The following is a 12,890-nucleotide window of genomic DNA, read 5'->3' on the forward strand; positions in this document are numbered from 1 at the left end:
CTTTTCAACCATGCGAGATTCATTTATGAATGAGCCCGTGAAGAAAGGGGATACCACATTGAAAGGGCTCCATGCTGAATGCGTGGAAGTCAGGCTGGCAATGAGCATCCGATATCCAACCTTGTGAATGAGAAGTAAGCTTGGGAAGTCTGGGAAACCGGGACATACTAGAACAAAGCTGTCCAGGGGCAAAGCTGTCGAGATCACAGTGGTTTATGGGAGGAGAGTAAGTTCGCAGTCTTTCTCTTGATAAGCTTATCCTGCCCTTATCCCTTCTCCTTCTCTCACTTGTTCGATTCTCAGCTCCGGCATAGGAATTACCTTGAGCGATAGACAATTTGGGTATGCGTATTCATAAGGCGGAAGATGGAGGCGAGCTAAGCTAGCGCTAGACGGGCACGCGGGGTGGTGAGGAACCGGACTGATCGGCACGGCAGCCCGGGCGTTTTGTGGGGGTATATGCTTACTACCTTAAGTCAGGATCGTGGCCTGGGGTCTGTGGTTGACATCGCGAGAGGGAGGAATATCGTCGACCCCTGTTTGCCCGTTCTGAGCAACGAGGTGATGTAGAAATAATTGAAGATGTTAACTCGAGTTAGATTTGCGCTGCAAATCTTGAACTTGGATACCGAATATTTTACCTTCGTGGGTACCTCTCCATTAGTGCATCTCCGTGATACATCTCCAGGAGGGATACAGGAAGGTGAAGGCCAAGGGTACTACTTATACCCATTCAACGTCGAATCTGTCACCAGCACCCCATCCGGCCACTTGGCCGGGTGGTTAGACTCTGACGCAGAGTCGATAGTAAATGAAATACTCCAATGACTTCCGTGCTGGAAACGAGGGGCGCGCTGTTCGAATCCGAATAGGGGCGTGAATTATAAGGTCAGTATTCCCCCTCCCTCGTTCCTTCCTTTTTGGTTTTTGACATGTATTAAGAGCAAGAAGCTGGAGGTTCACTTACGTCCGGACTTGGAATTGATCCGAACATAGTTGTTGCTCGTGAAGCTTCTATCATTTTCAAGAGACTATTTACTACCCGGCGTCTACGGGCATCATAAGGTGCTTAAGCTACCGCCATGATGAGAAGGTCAAGCTTGGGTAAGGAATTTATGAGTAAGGAAGCTCGAGTCCACTCAGGTTACATAAGGTTGCAAGAATTGGATTGACTGGAAGCCTGAATCTTCCGCGGAGCAGAGCAGGTTGGGCATGAAAGAGATGAGCAACTTAGAGGTCGACATGATTCTATCATCAATTGAAAATGCATCATTGTCAATTCACTTGACTCTGTGCCACTTATGATTATACTGACGATTATGCTTCAACAGCATTGACGCTTTGCCCTCACCTCTCCCCCATCAGCAGCAAACCCATCATCACTCTTCCCATCCCGATCCCGCTGCCCCTTCAAAATAGCATTCATCTCATTTTGTCTCCTCAACAGAACAACATCATACCCCCTCAACCTCCTCTCCGAAGCCTTCTCCATCCGAAACTTTTGCATCCTCACCCCCAAAACACTCCGAATCTTGCGCACCGTCTGGTACTCGGCCAGCTCGTTACTCGAAAGACTCGCCTGCCCACCCGAAAGATTCCTCCTCGCCCTCTTAATCCTCAGATAAAACTTGACGAGCGGCAGCACAACCTCCCTATTCTCCACGATCCACGCCACGTTTTCTTTCGTTGCGCCCGTTGTGCCACACACCTCGTCGACACAGGACGCCATATCCTCGTACCGCGCCGCCGTCTTCTTGTTCTCCCTGTCGAGCGGCTTCACGTCCTTGAGCACGTCGAGCTTCATCCAGGGCTGCGGCTGGCAGCCGATCTGTTCGAAACGGTCGTACATTTCAAGCTCGCGCACGTCGGCTTCCCTCTTGGCGATGGCGACGGGGTCGCGTTTGGGGTTGGGCGTTGCTGCGAAGGCGGTATAGACGGCTAGGCTGCGGTTGTGGGAGACTACGTCGGCGAGGGCGCTCGTCTTTTCGAGGAGGGTCTCGACTTCGTCTTCATTTTTGGGTAGTGAGATGATTGTTGTGGGCTGTGGTGGTCTGTCGTTGAAGTTGATGGAAGCTAGTGTTGCTTTGCAGCTGGTGGTGGTGGTGTCTGATCCTGGTTTTGATCTCTTGCGACTCGCTGCCATTGTTGCGGTGATTGACTCTGCCATGTTTGTACAACTTTTGTTTTGCCGCGCGGGTTACTATGTGTGATGCAAGAGAATGTGGGTTTGAGGCTACCTTGGGGGAGAATGTAACCGTAAGGGTAACGCGCGGATCTCATGGGAGAGTGAGAGTGAGATAAGGTGGCTCGGCATCGCACGTGTCCAACCTTCTTCGTCTGATGAATATCACGGGCGGGGGAAGCTAAACGCAAACAAACCCGGGGTCTTAGCACCACCACAGAAATGATCGCTGAAACGTTCCCGAAGGGTGGGACACAATGGGTTGGAAACATTGTTTAAGCGCAGTGACTCGGGTTCTGTAGGGCTTGGCGTCGTTCTTCGGTTTCGCGATGAATCGGTCTTTGCCCGATGGAAATTGTCACTGACCCCCCAGTGGTTGGTATGTGCGCAGTTTGAAGCTGCCTTTGCAAATGTCTTTATGGATTCACCATTCGTTTGCTTTCAGTATCCTTTTCTCTTTCGTGAATAACGGGTTGATGTCGCTTTCAAAGCTATGAACTTCATGCACTTTCTGGAAGCAACTTCTACTCTATCTCTTTATTAAGGTATCGGACTCTATCAGCTATGGCTGTTCCGACGAGGCGAAGCCCTTGGCCCAATTACCAAACTTTCCCACCAATGTGTTGTATCAAGAATCTCAAGTCTCCTCTACTCAGACTTAGGGACTTCTATCCATTCTCTTCGTCTTGGCCATCTTGCTCATTCTCTTCATCCGCTTCCCCATCTGTCTCAGTTGGCGATCCGCTAGCTCCCGCTCCTCGCCAGTAAACTGATCACGGGATCTATCGACGGACTCAAAAAGGTCCTCGAGGGCGGCAACACAGTTGTGTTGCTCCTTGGGCACTTCGACTGGCTCGGTAGTCGCAACCGTCCGAATCGGCGAGAGACCGAGTGGCGACGGACGCTCCATCGAAGGCTTGGGTGATTCCTTGCGTTTAAAGATACGACGCCCTCGACGTCTTTCCATGGAAAGGGGTTTCTGATCGTCCATGTCGCTGTCGGAGTCAATCAGGATCGTGGGTGAAGATCCGTCGCTTTGAGGAGGTGTGATGAGGGCATCAGCGGGCCATACTCTAGCAAGACCTACAGTTTTCGCCAGGGGTCGTCGGCGTCGCACAACGATATCGTCGTCGGAGCTCTCGAAGTCATAGACGAACTTGTCGACGCACTGATGGGTCTTCGCTCTTTTCGGTGTGCTGACTGGGCTCAACGGACTGGCCGCCTTTCTCTTCTTGCCTAGAGCGGGTCGTTCTGCAACGAAAATGACGTCTTCAGTGTCCTCTTCCATACCGTGCTGGTCGTTCATTCCGCACTGCTGTAAGGAGCGGGAAAGACTTCGAACATCGCTGTTCTCTTCGACAGAGTCTTCCTCTGTCTCCTCCTCTCTCACTTGAACGAATGTGTTCCCACACTCTTCGTCGTCGATATCGTCAAATGGTAAGAGTCGGGCAGCATCTTTGCGCCAGGTTCTGAGGATGTCGCTAGCCTTGAATCTGTTATGCTTCCAATAATTGCTCTCAAGCAAAGGATACATCTGAGGAAGAAGTATAGAAGTGGCTATATTGGCGTTTTCTCCACTCCACCAAAAGGAACGCGCCGTCGGCATCAAGTGAGCCGTGTAGCATTCGGATATGAGGCGTTGATCGTTGTCGTTCAGCAGTTGAGTAGCGAGCTGGGGACACTGAGAGTTCCAGTTATCGATTGCATTGGTCAATGCCAAGAAGGCAAGCTGCTGATGCAGAGACGTGCGGTTGCCTCTTCCGACGTTGATGTCATCCATCCTTTAGGCGTGCCGCATGTTAGTGTGGCTAAAACTTGGGGTTGGGGGCTGATGGATCCAAGTACCTGAATGTGATTCGCAGAAGCCGCTCAATACATGTCTGGATGAAGCCGAAGGGGAGTTGCAATGACCAAGAAGCTAAAGACATAGTTGACGGTCAAGTTAGGTATGAGCGACTCTCAAAACAATACACCATGGGATTTTCTTACCTCAAACGAAGGGTAAAGCCATCGGTGACCTTAAGTTAAAGTAAAGATTGACAGCTGGAAACCCCTTGAGTGATGCTAGACAGGGCTCATAGAATGAAGTTAAAGTGAGGGTCGTGGGAGAATATAGCAGGCATAAAGAGCGAGGGCCATCGAGGTAAGTGGGCGAGTTCAAGGAACGAGGGGGGGATTTTCGACGCTCTTTTCTTTCTGAAGTAGAAAAGCAAAAATTTAAATTTACCGTTCTATTTTTTCTGTTTTCTGTACTTCACTTTTTTCTGGGAAGGAACGACAATTCCTGTGGGGCTCCTGCCTTCCTTAAACCTGAGATGCCTTGGGGTCTTGACAACGTGGAAACGTACCTTGCTCTAAGTTCATGACCAAGTTTACCGGCCCTCGGTAAGCAAAATCTGTCATGATTTTAGGGGAATTAGGAGGCGGTAGTTTCCATAAAGAGACCCAAAGGTAGAGGCTTTGGAAAGCACTCATTTTTATATGACACGCTTCCCAATCACACCCTGTACCATACTTCATTAAAGCAGAGGGAAAAGCGTTCCAGGTGTTGTCTTCATGGAGTTGCTTAGTAGAAATTGACCATTGTATTCTGGGATGACCTTTGTTTCTAATCTGAACTTGAAGGGCAGTTGCCTTGTCTTTAGTTACATCCCATTGGCTATTTACATTTCTCATGCCTCCTACAACACCCCCTGTTGCTTTGACTTCATGATATCCTATACGTGCAGTTTCGGGATGACTACAGCGATGGTCGCATCTGGGCAATTCAGCAGCACTAGCAAGTTGCAAGGCCAGCATCACAGCCAGCTCTGGGCACATCGCCGTACGTGACAGCGGCGCCACCGAGGCGTTGGCCCACAAAATCATTATGGTGCCGCCAGTTGAAGGCAAGTTAACAGTGGCTGAGAATAAGCAGGTGTAGAATGACAACTCGCACTACCCTTACATGGAGAAACCCGGTCTCGTATCCATCCCCAATCCCACGAGATTCGGCACCGTGTAAAGAACAGCAGAGCCGGGCGAGGTTGTCAAAGTTTGAAAGAAGCACAAGATCATCTTATACCTAGACGGTGCAATTTTCGGCGCATCACTGCCTACGAAGGTGAGTGATGTTACACTCGAGAGAATTGGCTGCCTGATAGACAGTTTTAGATAGACGCAGTGGATTAAAGTAAGTAAATAACGCATCAACGAAGGTCTGCAAAGACTCAACAAGCCGTTCTCTCCTATCAAAACTAGCGTTTATCTTGTGCTTGAAAACACTAAAAGTGCCCCCAGCTTCTGCTAACTACATGAAGTGCTAGTCCCAAGAACCGGTGCCGCCAGTGACCCCAGTCGACCATCCCACGTTACCGGCCTGGAACGACATCTTCAGTGAACCATTCCGGAAGAATTGAACCGAGTACCATGGCTGCAATACCCCATCTGTCAGTTTATTACGTTCTACGCCCCGACGAAGCGGGGATTCAGCCAGAGCTGTATGATGTATATGAAAACTCACTCCGATAGAGCCAGCTTGAACGGTATAATCACCACCGACGTCATTGATATCATCGTAGTAGAGGTCTCCACTGGGAAAGGGTTCGCCGCACAGTCAGTGAATCATGCTTTGCGGCAGGTATCATGTCTGGTGATTTCCAACTCACAAAAGAGCACCGCCCGGAAAGCCCGGCGAGAACCCGCCAAGGTTTGCGGTAAACTGTCTGTCCTTTCCGTTGACGTTAACGTTGACGGTTACGCGCTGATAGAACCAGACGTTAATCAGAGAGCCTGTAGCGCTCATCTTGGATTTGAATGCGCCAGCATCGTTAGTGGCCATCGCGGTAACAGGCGTGCTGACGCTTTGAGCCAGAAGCTGAAGCTTTTCCTCTCCTCCCGGCTGGGTGAGAATGTGGTCGTGTAGTTCCTGAATATCGGACTCCAGGATTGCCTGCTGTTGGGTTTTGGCGACGACATCCTGCAAAAGACTGAGAGTCTCGGTTTGAGCCATGTTGGGATGAAATAGACAAGACTGATGATGGAGAAAAGTCAGGTGCGTTTGAACTATTTAAGATCTGCTGTGGAGAGTTGTATTTCATAGACAAATAGTATCTACTCATGGGGAAACTCTTCGTCTAGTTATACTTCTCCCACGTTCACTTCTTACATCTACTTTACGAACAAGAAGTCAATAGAATCACGCAAACATGCAGCCAGAGGTTGTGGCTGGCTGTAGTGAACTCATCTAGAGTGGGATGAGGTACTCGAAAGTCGAATCATATCATCAGAATATGATGTGTGGAAGAAACGTGTGTGATGAAGTTGCGGCTGGACTGCCTTAGTCTCAAGAGAGTTTCCACTACGACCCTGTCATGAGTTGAGACTAAAAACACAGCATATGTTCAAGTGTGACAGCGGGGAAGAAGTAGCATGGGGGAACATTCAGCTGTGAATCGGGGTTCCCTATTGGTCAAAACCAGAGCAGCCACCGTCTGGATCACCCGTATGTCCATCCACGCGGTGAATCACGCCTGGGGCCGGCTGTGATGAGTTCAAAAATATACGCTTGCGGATTCAAAAACAGACGCTTGCAGGAAAACCTGTACGTACCGGAACAAAACTGTGTGTCTCCCCAGCATTTCGGGAGGAATAAAGTAAAGGCTGAGCGAAGACATCGTATCTGAGTAATCTTGTCAACGAATCTGTGCATCTTGCAAAACGTGACCATTTCTCGTAAGAAATCGCAGAGCTATCGTAAATCATTAATCATGGTTTGTCAGTATGTATAATTTCATTCACAGCAGTTTTACTAAATCCGGTGAAAGAAGCTGTTTTGATATCTTCCATTCGTCTTCATACAAACAGAACAAAGAGAAAACACAAGGAACCTCTTAATGCCATAGGACTTGTAAACTTATAGGGGGAACTTGGAAATCTATAGAAGTGAGTCTAGACCACCGCTGATAACAGCTCGACTTTCATGCCGAGGCACTGTCAGGCCTGTTAGGCCTTGACTTCACTGCAACTTTATCATCTCATGTAATGCCATCAAACGCTCATGGTCCTGAATCACGTTGCATTTCCGAATCTAATGCCTCATCAGGTTGGCCAATGAACCGAGCCATTTTCGGGGGTTACTCGAACTTGTAATTAGCTGAATGTATGAGGAAGAGTCCTACGACAGTGGCTCTGAGATGAGTGGACGACATCAAGGCAAGGGGATACTGAAGATTGAACAGTCCCCTGTTTTGAAATTTGCGAACCTCATTCAGAACTCATGGCGCGGTTGACTCTCATAGGCCCATAATGATTGATATTTCCGGATAAGCCATCCGATCGAACGCAAAATTTTCGATGAATCGGTCGCAATGCAGACGATCCCATCCCAAACGGTAGCTGACAATGTCATATCGGGCAGACGAAACCTCTACTCCGTGCCGATTTTGCCTCCTCGGTATCCCGCTTCTCCTGTAAAATCATTGATTTACTTAACTGGAAAAGGCTAAAGAGTTAAGAGGCTCCATCTTGGTTCCTTGAATATGGAGCTTTGATATTACGTGAAACTTGGCTAGAAAACAATGCTCATCGACTTCCCGAACTGAGTAAGACGTGGTAGGTGACTTCTGTACCTTGTTTACTGACAAGCTTTCGTTCTCCTAATTGAAGATCATGGAACCTTGTAATGATCGGCCACTGTTGTCAGAAGTTAGGCAAGTGGAGCTGTCATCCCACAAGTATCAAGAAAAGGCGGATGCGATTGGACGGGTAGTTCGGATGATGGCAACTAAGTCGTGGATAGCGATTAATCAACTGAAATCCTTGGTTCGAAACTAGATCTTTGTGCCTCAGAGCTCGGAGGCCTCTACAAATCAAAGGAAACCAGACTGAATGAAGGAAAATACGCTATGTAAACTCTTCGAGCTTAAACTTGAACGCAATTCGAGTGTCATGTGTGTAAAGCAGGCTTGCAAAATTATCATGGCCATACGGACGCGGATTTTGGGTAAAAATATCCCAATTAAGATTGGAACGACAGCTCAGCCATTGAAGTAGCCAAGTTTCATTGCATCCATTCTTGAAGCCTACTTCACTAAACTGTCATTGATTATTTCAAATTCGTGATAGCATCTTCGTTTCATACAACGTCGGAACTGGGAGTTTAGTATCCATAAGGACCCATTGTGTGGCAAATTCCGTTGGCACACTTGAGTAAGGTGACCGAGGGGGCAATACGACCGATCAATCCATGTCACACACCTCTTTTTGAGTCCAGACTTCAGGGTGACAGGACTCAAAGACGTTTTGTGCGGAGAAAAACAGGTCAGGAGGCGACCATGCCAGCTGGCAGTCATTAGAGTGGTAGGCAACCCTGACTAGCTGAAACGGCCTAAGTAGGAGTAAGCAATGCGTGGTTCGTCCTGTCATTGGCCTTTCACGTTCATCTTGTCATTGTCTGCGTCCGAGTCCAACACGCCAGCCGCACTAAATGGTCTAAACAAGTAATTCCAACGACCGCGCCGTATACATATATTCGCAAACGGCGCCTGTTTAGGTTTCTGGCAGGTTCAGAGCTGCATACGATATAACGAATGACAGGCCTGACTCTGCATGACGGACCGCATCTTCGGGAGAAACATGGCGGATCCTCGCGGGACTCGCCGCAGTGCCAATGTGTTTGATCCCAAGACATTGGTACCTTCCCCGACTTATGGTAACATGCCTAGGTAATCTTTGATCATCCTGATCTGTTCGAGACCTCAGTAGAATGAACTCCGCACCTTGTCATCCTTCCATACCAACAATACCGCCGAGGAGTCTCTCTTCGAGAGCCGAGGAATCCTGGGAGCCGAGGAACAACAAGAAATGAGGAGAACATCTCGTTGAATATTCCTCTTTAGGCGTAGATGCTATGAGGCTGTGGATATCATCGCCTTCTATAAGAACTCAGAAAGCTCACCACAAAGCCACGATAGCTCATCACCCACTCAGGCACCTCAGCAGCTAACCGCAACCGCTTCCATTCTCTTCAGTTCTTTGCCATCTTGTCCGCGACAAGTCACTTCACGTTCATTCTCTTTACAAGTCCAAGCACTTTCAAACGCAACTACCTCACCATGAAGTTTCTCAGCACTCTCGTTCTGGCCTCCACCGCCTTTGCCTACCCTACGATCCCGCAGGAAGAGACCAAGCGACAGTTGGGCGGCACCGTCGGCAGCACGGCCAACGAGTTCAAGACCGGCGGATGCAACGACATCATCTTCGTTTGGGCCCGCGGCTCCACGGAGATCGGCAACATGGTGGGTTTGCCCGAATTCCTTCACCCCAACTGTCGAATATCGGTGACTTTGATGCTAAAACTTTCTTTTCTTTGAACAGGGCACCGTTGTGGGACCCCCTGTTGCCAACGACCTGAAGGCCGCATTCCCGGGTAAGGTTGCCGTCCAGGGTGTTGACTACGCCGCTGGTCTGGACACCAACTTCCTCCCCGGTGGTGCCGACCCCGTTGGCATCAACCAGATGAAGAGCATTCTCAGCGATATCAACAGCAAGTGCCCTACCGCCATCGTCGTCACTGGAGGTTACTCGTAAGTCTCACAGCTTCGTTGCTTATTTTCTTGGTCGGCTCGAGATGCTGACCGCTTCGAAAACAGCCAAGGTGCGGCCGTCAACCACCGCGCCATCGAGAACGCCCCCGATGCGCAGAAGACCCAGATCGCTGGAGTGGTGACCTTCGGAGACACCCAGTTCCGCGCCGACAACGGCCAGATTCCTAACTTCCCCAAGGACAAGATCAAGATCATCTGTGCTGCCAACCCGCGCGACACTGTCTGCGACGGAAACTTGAGCGCCGCCGTCCTGGCACCTCACCTGTCGTACGGCGCCAACGCCCAGGAGGGAGCCGACTTCCTCATTGCGCAGATCAAGAAGGTCCAGGCCTAAGGCTGTCTTGTCTTGTACTATCTGCCATGCTGAGGCCCAAAGGGGACATTGCTCCCTCATTGAGAACGGTGTCCCGCGATCAGATCTACTGAGTGGGCTGATGGGAGTGGTTCCGCACATATCATGAAAAAAATGGCTGGGTCCCCTTTTTGTTTTGCTTGCGACATGAGGCTTCCGGAGGCTTCTGTTCTTTTGTTTCTATCCTGTCTGGCTTTGGCCAAGACACGCGGTTGTTAGTCCTGCTTGAGTGCTGCATCTTTTCTTTCCAAAATACACTACCGTTACCCGCCAATCTTAATTTTCAAGACCAGTGACCTGATGAACATGAATTTTCTGCCCACATGAGGCCAGAGTAAGACATGTACCATAAGAACGGGACCTCATTGCGGCGGTGCCGACAGACAAGACCACGCCACGTGAAGGTCACATCCGTGCTTGTCGCTTTGGCCTCGTCCAATGGAGTATCTTTACCCTAAGGGCGCACAGAGGCTCGGGCCGCACTATCAGTTCAGATGGATAATTTATGTGAACATGTCAATGGGTCGCTGCGTTTCTTTTTGCGCGCAAGCTGTTTCACACTGAGCTTTCGTCTGCCGAATTTCCGTTCCGTATCATGAACAATGACATTGGTTTGCTCCGTCACTTGGGGTGGATTCAGCAATCCATTGAGTTTAACAGCTGTCAACCGTCCGATTTGAGTTCCACAACGAGAAAATGCGAGCAGCAGCAACCTGCAGCACCGTTCCAAGCCGTTGAATGTCAACATATCCTGCGGGGAGCCAGCTTGCTTCTGTGCCCCCACCGCGATGTTTTCGGGGAATTATCTGTGGGGGCTGAAAAGGGGCCAAGACTGAATGGAAACCCGTGTGTCTAAGTCAACCAGTTGCAGTGAGCTGTCTGATATAGATGAGAAGCCATGTTCTTACCATTTTGAGTAACTCCCGCGAAGGATTCTATTGCTGCGAGTCCCGCTGTTCCACAACCCCGCCTGGGGTGCATGCAGACTGCGTCACATTGGTGTGTATCCACCATTGGCCAGAATCGGCCATCTTACGAGATGCGATTGGAGGACGACCATGGAGAAGCCAGATCCCTGTCAAGTTGAGAACATCGCGATCCCTTCGTAGTCAGAGTGCCGAGGCAGACGAAGCCATCACTCAGGGGGCTTGGCCAATGTCCATTTCTTGACGTCGACCGGAAACAGACTTGCGATTTCTCCTCAAATATTTTTGATGAGCACACCATCACACGGTAGTAAGCCGAGAGTGACAACTTCGTTTGCGTGAAGTGACGGTGCATCTCGTCCTGTAAAATCTCCTCTTGCGGAAGCAGTTGCGATGAAGCCTCAAACTTGATGGACTCAATCAACTCAGACAACTTCAATAATGTAGCAGCCGAGGCCCCGAGGCTCATCATCTTGGTGTATCGAGCTGGCATCACACTCTGTGCTGGAAGTATTGCAGATAAATAGCTTAGACGTATTCCTCCCGCAGAGTGAGGCTATTCCCACAAGATTGAGAAATCATTTGGCAGACCTCGATCTCAATCAAAACGGCAACATACCAATCACCATGTTTCTCACCAAGCTTGTCGCTCTTTCTGTTCTGTCTTTGTCCGTTGTAAACGGCCAGGGCACCGACGATTGCCCTGAGATCCCAGAAACTGGAGTTACTATTGGCGATCCTGTCCCCATCCGACCGGAAGATATCCCAGCTGGCTGTTCTGACTTTGAGATCCTTGTTGGTTCGTTATTTACAAACCTGATCCGCTAGTTCTCCAAAGCTGACTCGAGGACGTACAGCTCGAGGAACGAGTGAGCCTAACTTTGTCGGCGGCGGCGGCAAGTTCGGCATCATTGTCGGCGACCCGGTCGTTAGTAACGCCACAGTTGCTCTGCCTGGTTCCAGAGGATATCCAGTTCAAGCAAGTACTGGTTCTCTCATGTTTTTACCAAGCTTATGTTAACTCAAAAATGCCTGCAGTATCCTGCCAGCTCGCAAATCATCACGGGCGTCCGTCAAGGTTCCAGAGACGTGGTCAACCGTCTCAAGTCTCAGGCTGCTGCCTGTCCCAATCAGAACTTCTCTCTCGTCGGGTACTCCCAGGGCGCAGCTGTGATGCATGCTGCCGCAGCTGACATCCCGGCTAAGCTCTATGGCCGCATCAAATCTCTCGTGATGTTTGGGGATGGTTACTTGAAGCTCGGAGCCAGTCAAAGCAAATTCCCTGCCGGTTTGAACGAGAAAGTGAGGCAGGTTTGCGCAGCCGGCGATCCAGTAAGAATGACACCGACTTCCAACTGATCTCAAATGACACCGGCTGACTTTTCCGTGCCCTGATTTTCAGGTCTGCGATGCCAATGGCACCTGCACATTCTTCCACCTCACTTATATTCGCCCTGAGTTCATTGATCCTGCCGTCGACTTCATTGTCCAGAAGTTCAGTCAGTAACTCATCAACGGGCAATCTTCGAAGGGCTACATAGTTGCAAACCGTGGCAATCTGTGGGTCGTCAAAACAAAAGCACAAGAGCTTTGGGTGTGACCGCTTTCCATGGCCTGTTTTATCTAGCTTAACATCGAACATGACAAACTTGCGTCCACGCAAGCCACCCCCATTCAAGCTTTAAACCATCCCTCGGATAGCTCTTCCTCCATATCATGATAGACCTTGAACTCGCAGTAACAAATCTCAGGATCATTCTCAACGTCAAAGTTGAAGTTCGCCTCATCATCACTGATGAGCACCTTCCGGAGGCCACTACCTTCATGTGATGACGCCTCTACCA

At 49.7% G+C, this 12,890-nt stretch overlaps 5 protein-coding genes across 5 annotated transcripts; 2 read left to right on the forward strand and 3 right to left on the reverse strand.

Annotated features, from left to right (window-relative positions):
• Nucleotides 1-1,324: 1,324 nt before the first annotated feature.
• Nucleotides 1,325-2,143, reverse strand: N0V96_008664 (uncharacterized protein; the record flags this gene model as incomplete). Its single annotated transcript, XM_053196968.2, has 1 exon — nucleotides 1,325-2,143. The coding sequence occupies one exon, from the start codon at nucleotides 2,141-2,143 to the stop codon at nucleotides 1,325-1,327; it is 819 nt and encodes a 272-aa protein (XP_053045656.2).
• Nucleotides 2,144-2,840: 697 nt separating this feature from the next.
• Nucleotides 2,841-4,110, reverse strand: N0V96_008665 (uncharacterized protein; the record flags this gene model as incomplete). The annotated part of the gene is made up of 2 exons (XM_053196969.2): nucleotides 2,841-3,675; nucleotides 4,028-4,110. 2 exons carry the CDS (start codon nucleotides 4,108-4,110, stop codon nucleotides 2,841-2,843), a joined length of 918 nt encoding a protein of 305 aa, XP_053045657.2.
• Nucleotides 4,111-5,483: 1,373 nt separating this feature from the next.
• On the reverse strand, nucleotides 5,484-6,173 carry N0V96_008666 (uncharacterized protein; the record flags this gene model as incomplete). The annotated part of the gene is made up of 3 exons (XM_065758417.1): nucleotides 5,484-5,540; nucleotides 5,685-5,754; nucleotides 5,830-6,173. 3 exons carry the CDS (start codon nucleotides 6,171-6,173, stop codon nucleotides 5,484-5,486), a joined length of 471 nt encoding a protein of 156 aa, XP_065612810.1.
• A 3,103-nt stretch (nucleotides 6,174-9,276) lies between these two features.
• Nucleotides 9,277-10,102, forward strand: N0V96_008667 (uncharacterized protein; the record flags this gene model as incomplete). Its single annotated transcript, XM_053196971.1, has 3 exons — nucleotides 9,277-9,459; nucleotides 9,539-9,747; nucleotides 9,814-10,102. The coding sequence occupies 3 exons, from the start codon at nucleotides 9,277-9,279 to the stop codon at nucleotides 10,100-10,102; spliced, it is 681 nt and encodes a 226-aa protein (XP_053045659.1).
• Nucleotides 10,103-11,673: 1,571 nt separating this feature from the next.
• On the forward strand, nucleotides 11,674-12,553 carry N0V96_008668 (uncharacterized protein; the record flags this gene model as incomplete). The annotated part of the gene is made up of 4 exons (XM_065758418.1): nucleotides 11,674-11,845; nucleotides 11,904-11,974; nucleotides 12,085-12,348; nucleotides 12,449-12,553. The coding sequence occupies 4 exons, from the start codon at nucleotides 11,674-11,676 to the stop codon at nucleotides 12,551-12,553; spliced, it is 612 nt and encodes a 203-aa protein (XP_065612811.1).
• Between the last annotated feature and the right edge of the window lie 337 nt (nucleotides 12,554-12,890).

This window comes from Colletotrichum fioriniae (assembly GCF_027942845.1).
Source record: "Colletotrichum fioriniae strain IMI 355084 chromosome Unknown scaffold_11, whole genome shotgun sequence".
Classification (NCBI taxonomy): Eukaryota; Fungi; Ascomycota; class Sordariomycetes; order Glomerellales; family Glomerellaceae; genus Colletotrichum; species Colletotrichum fioriniae.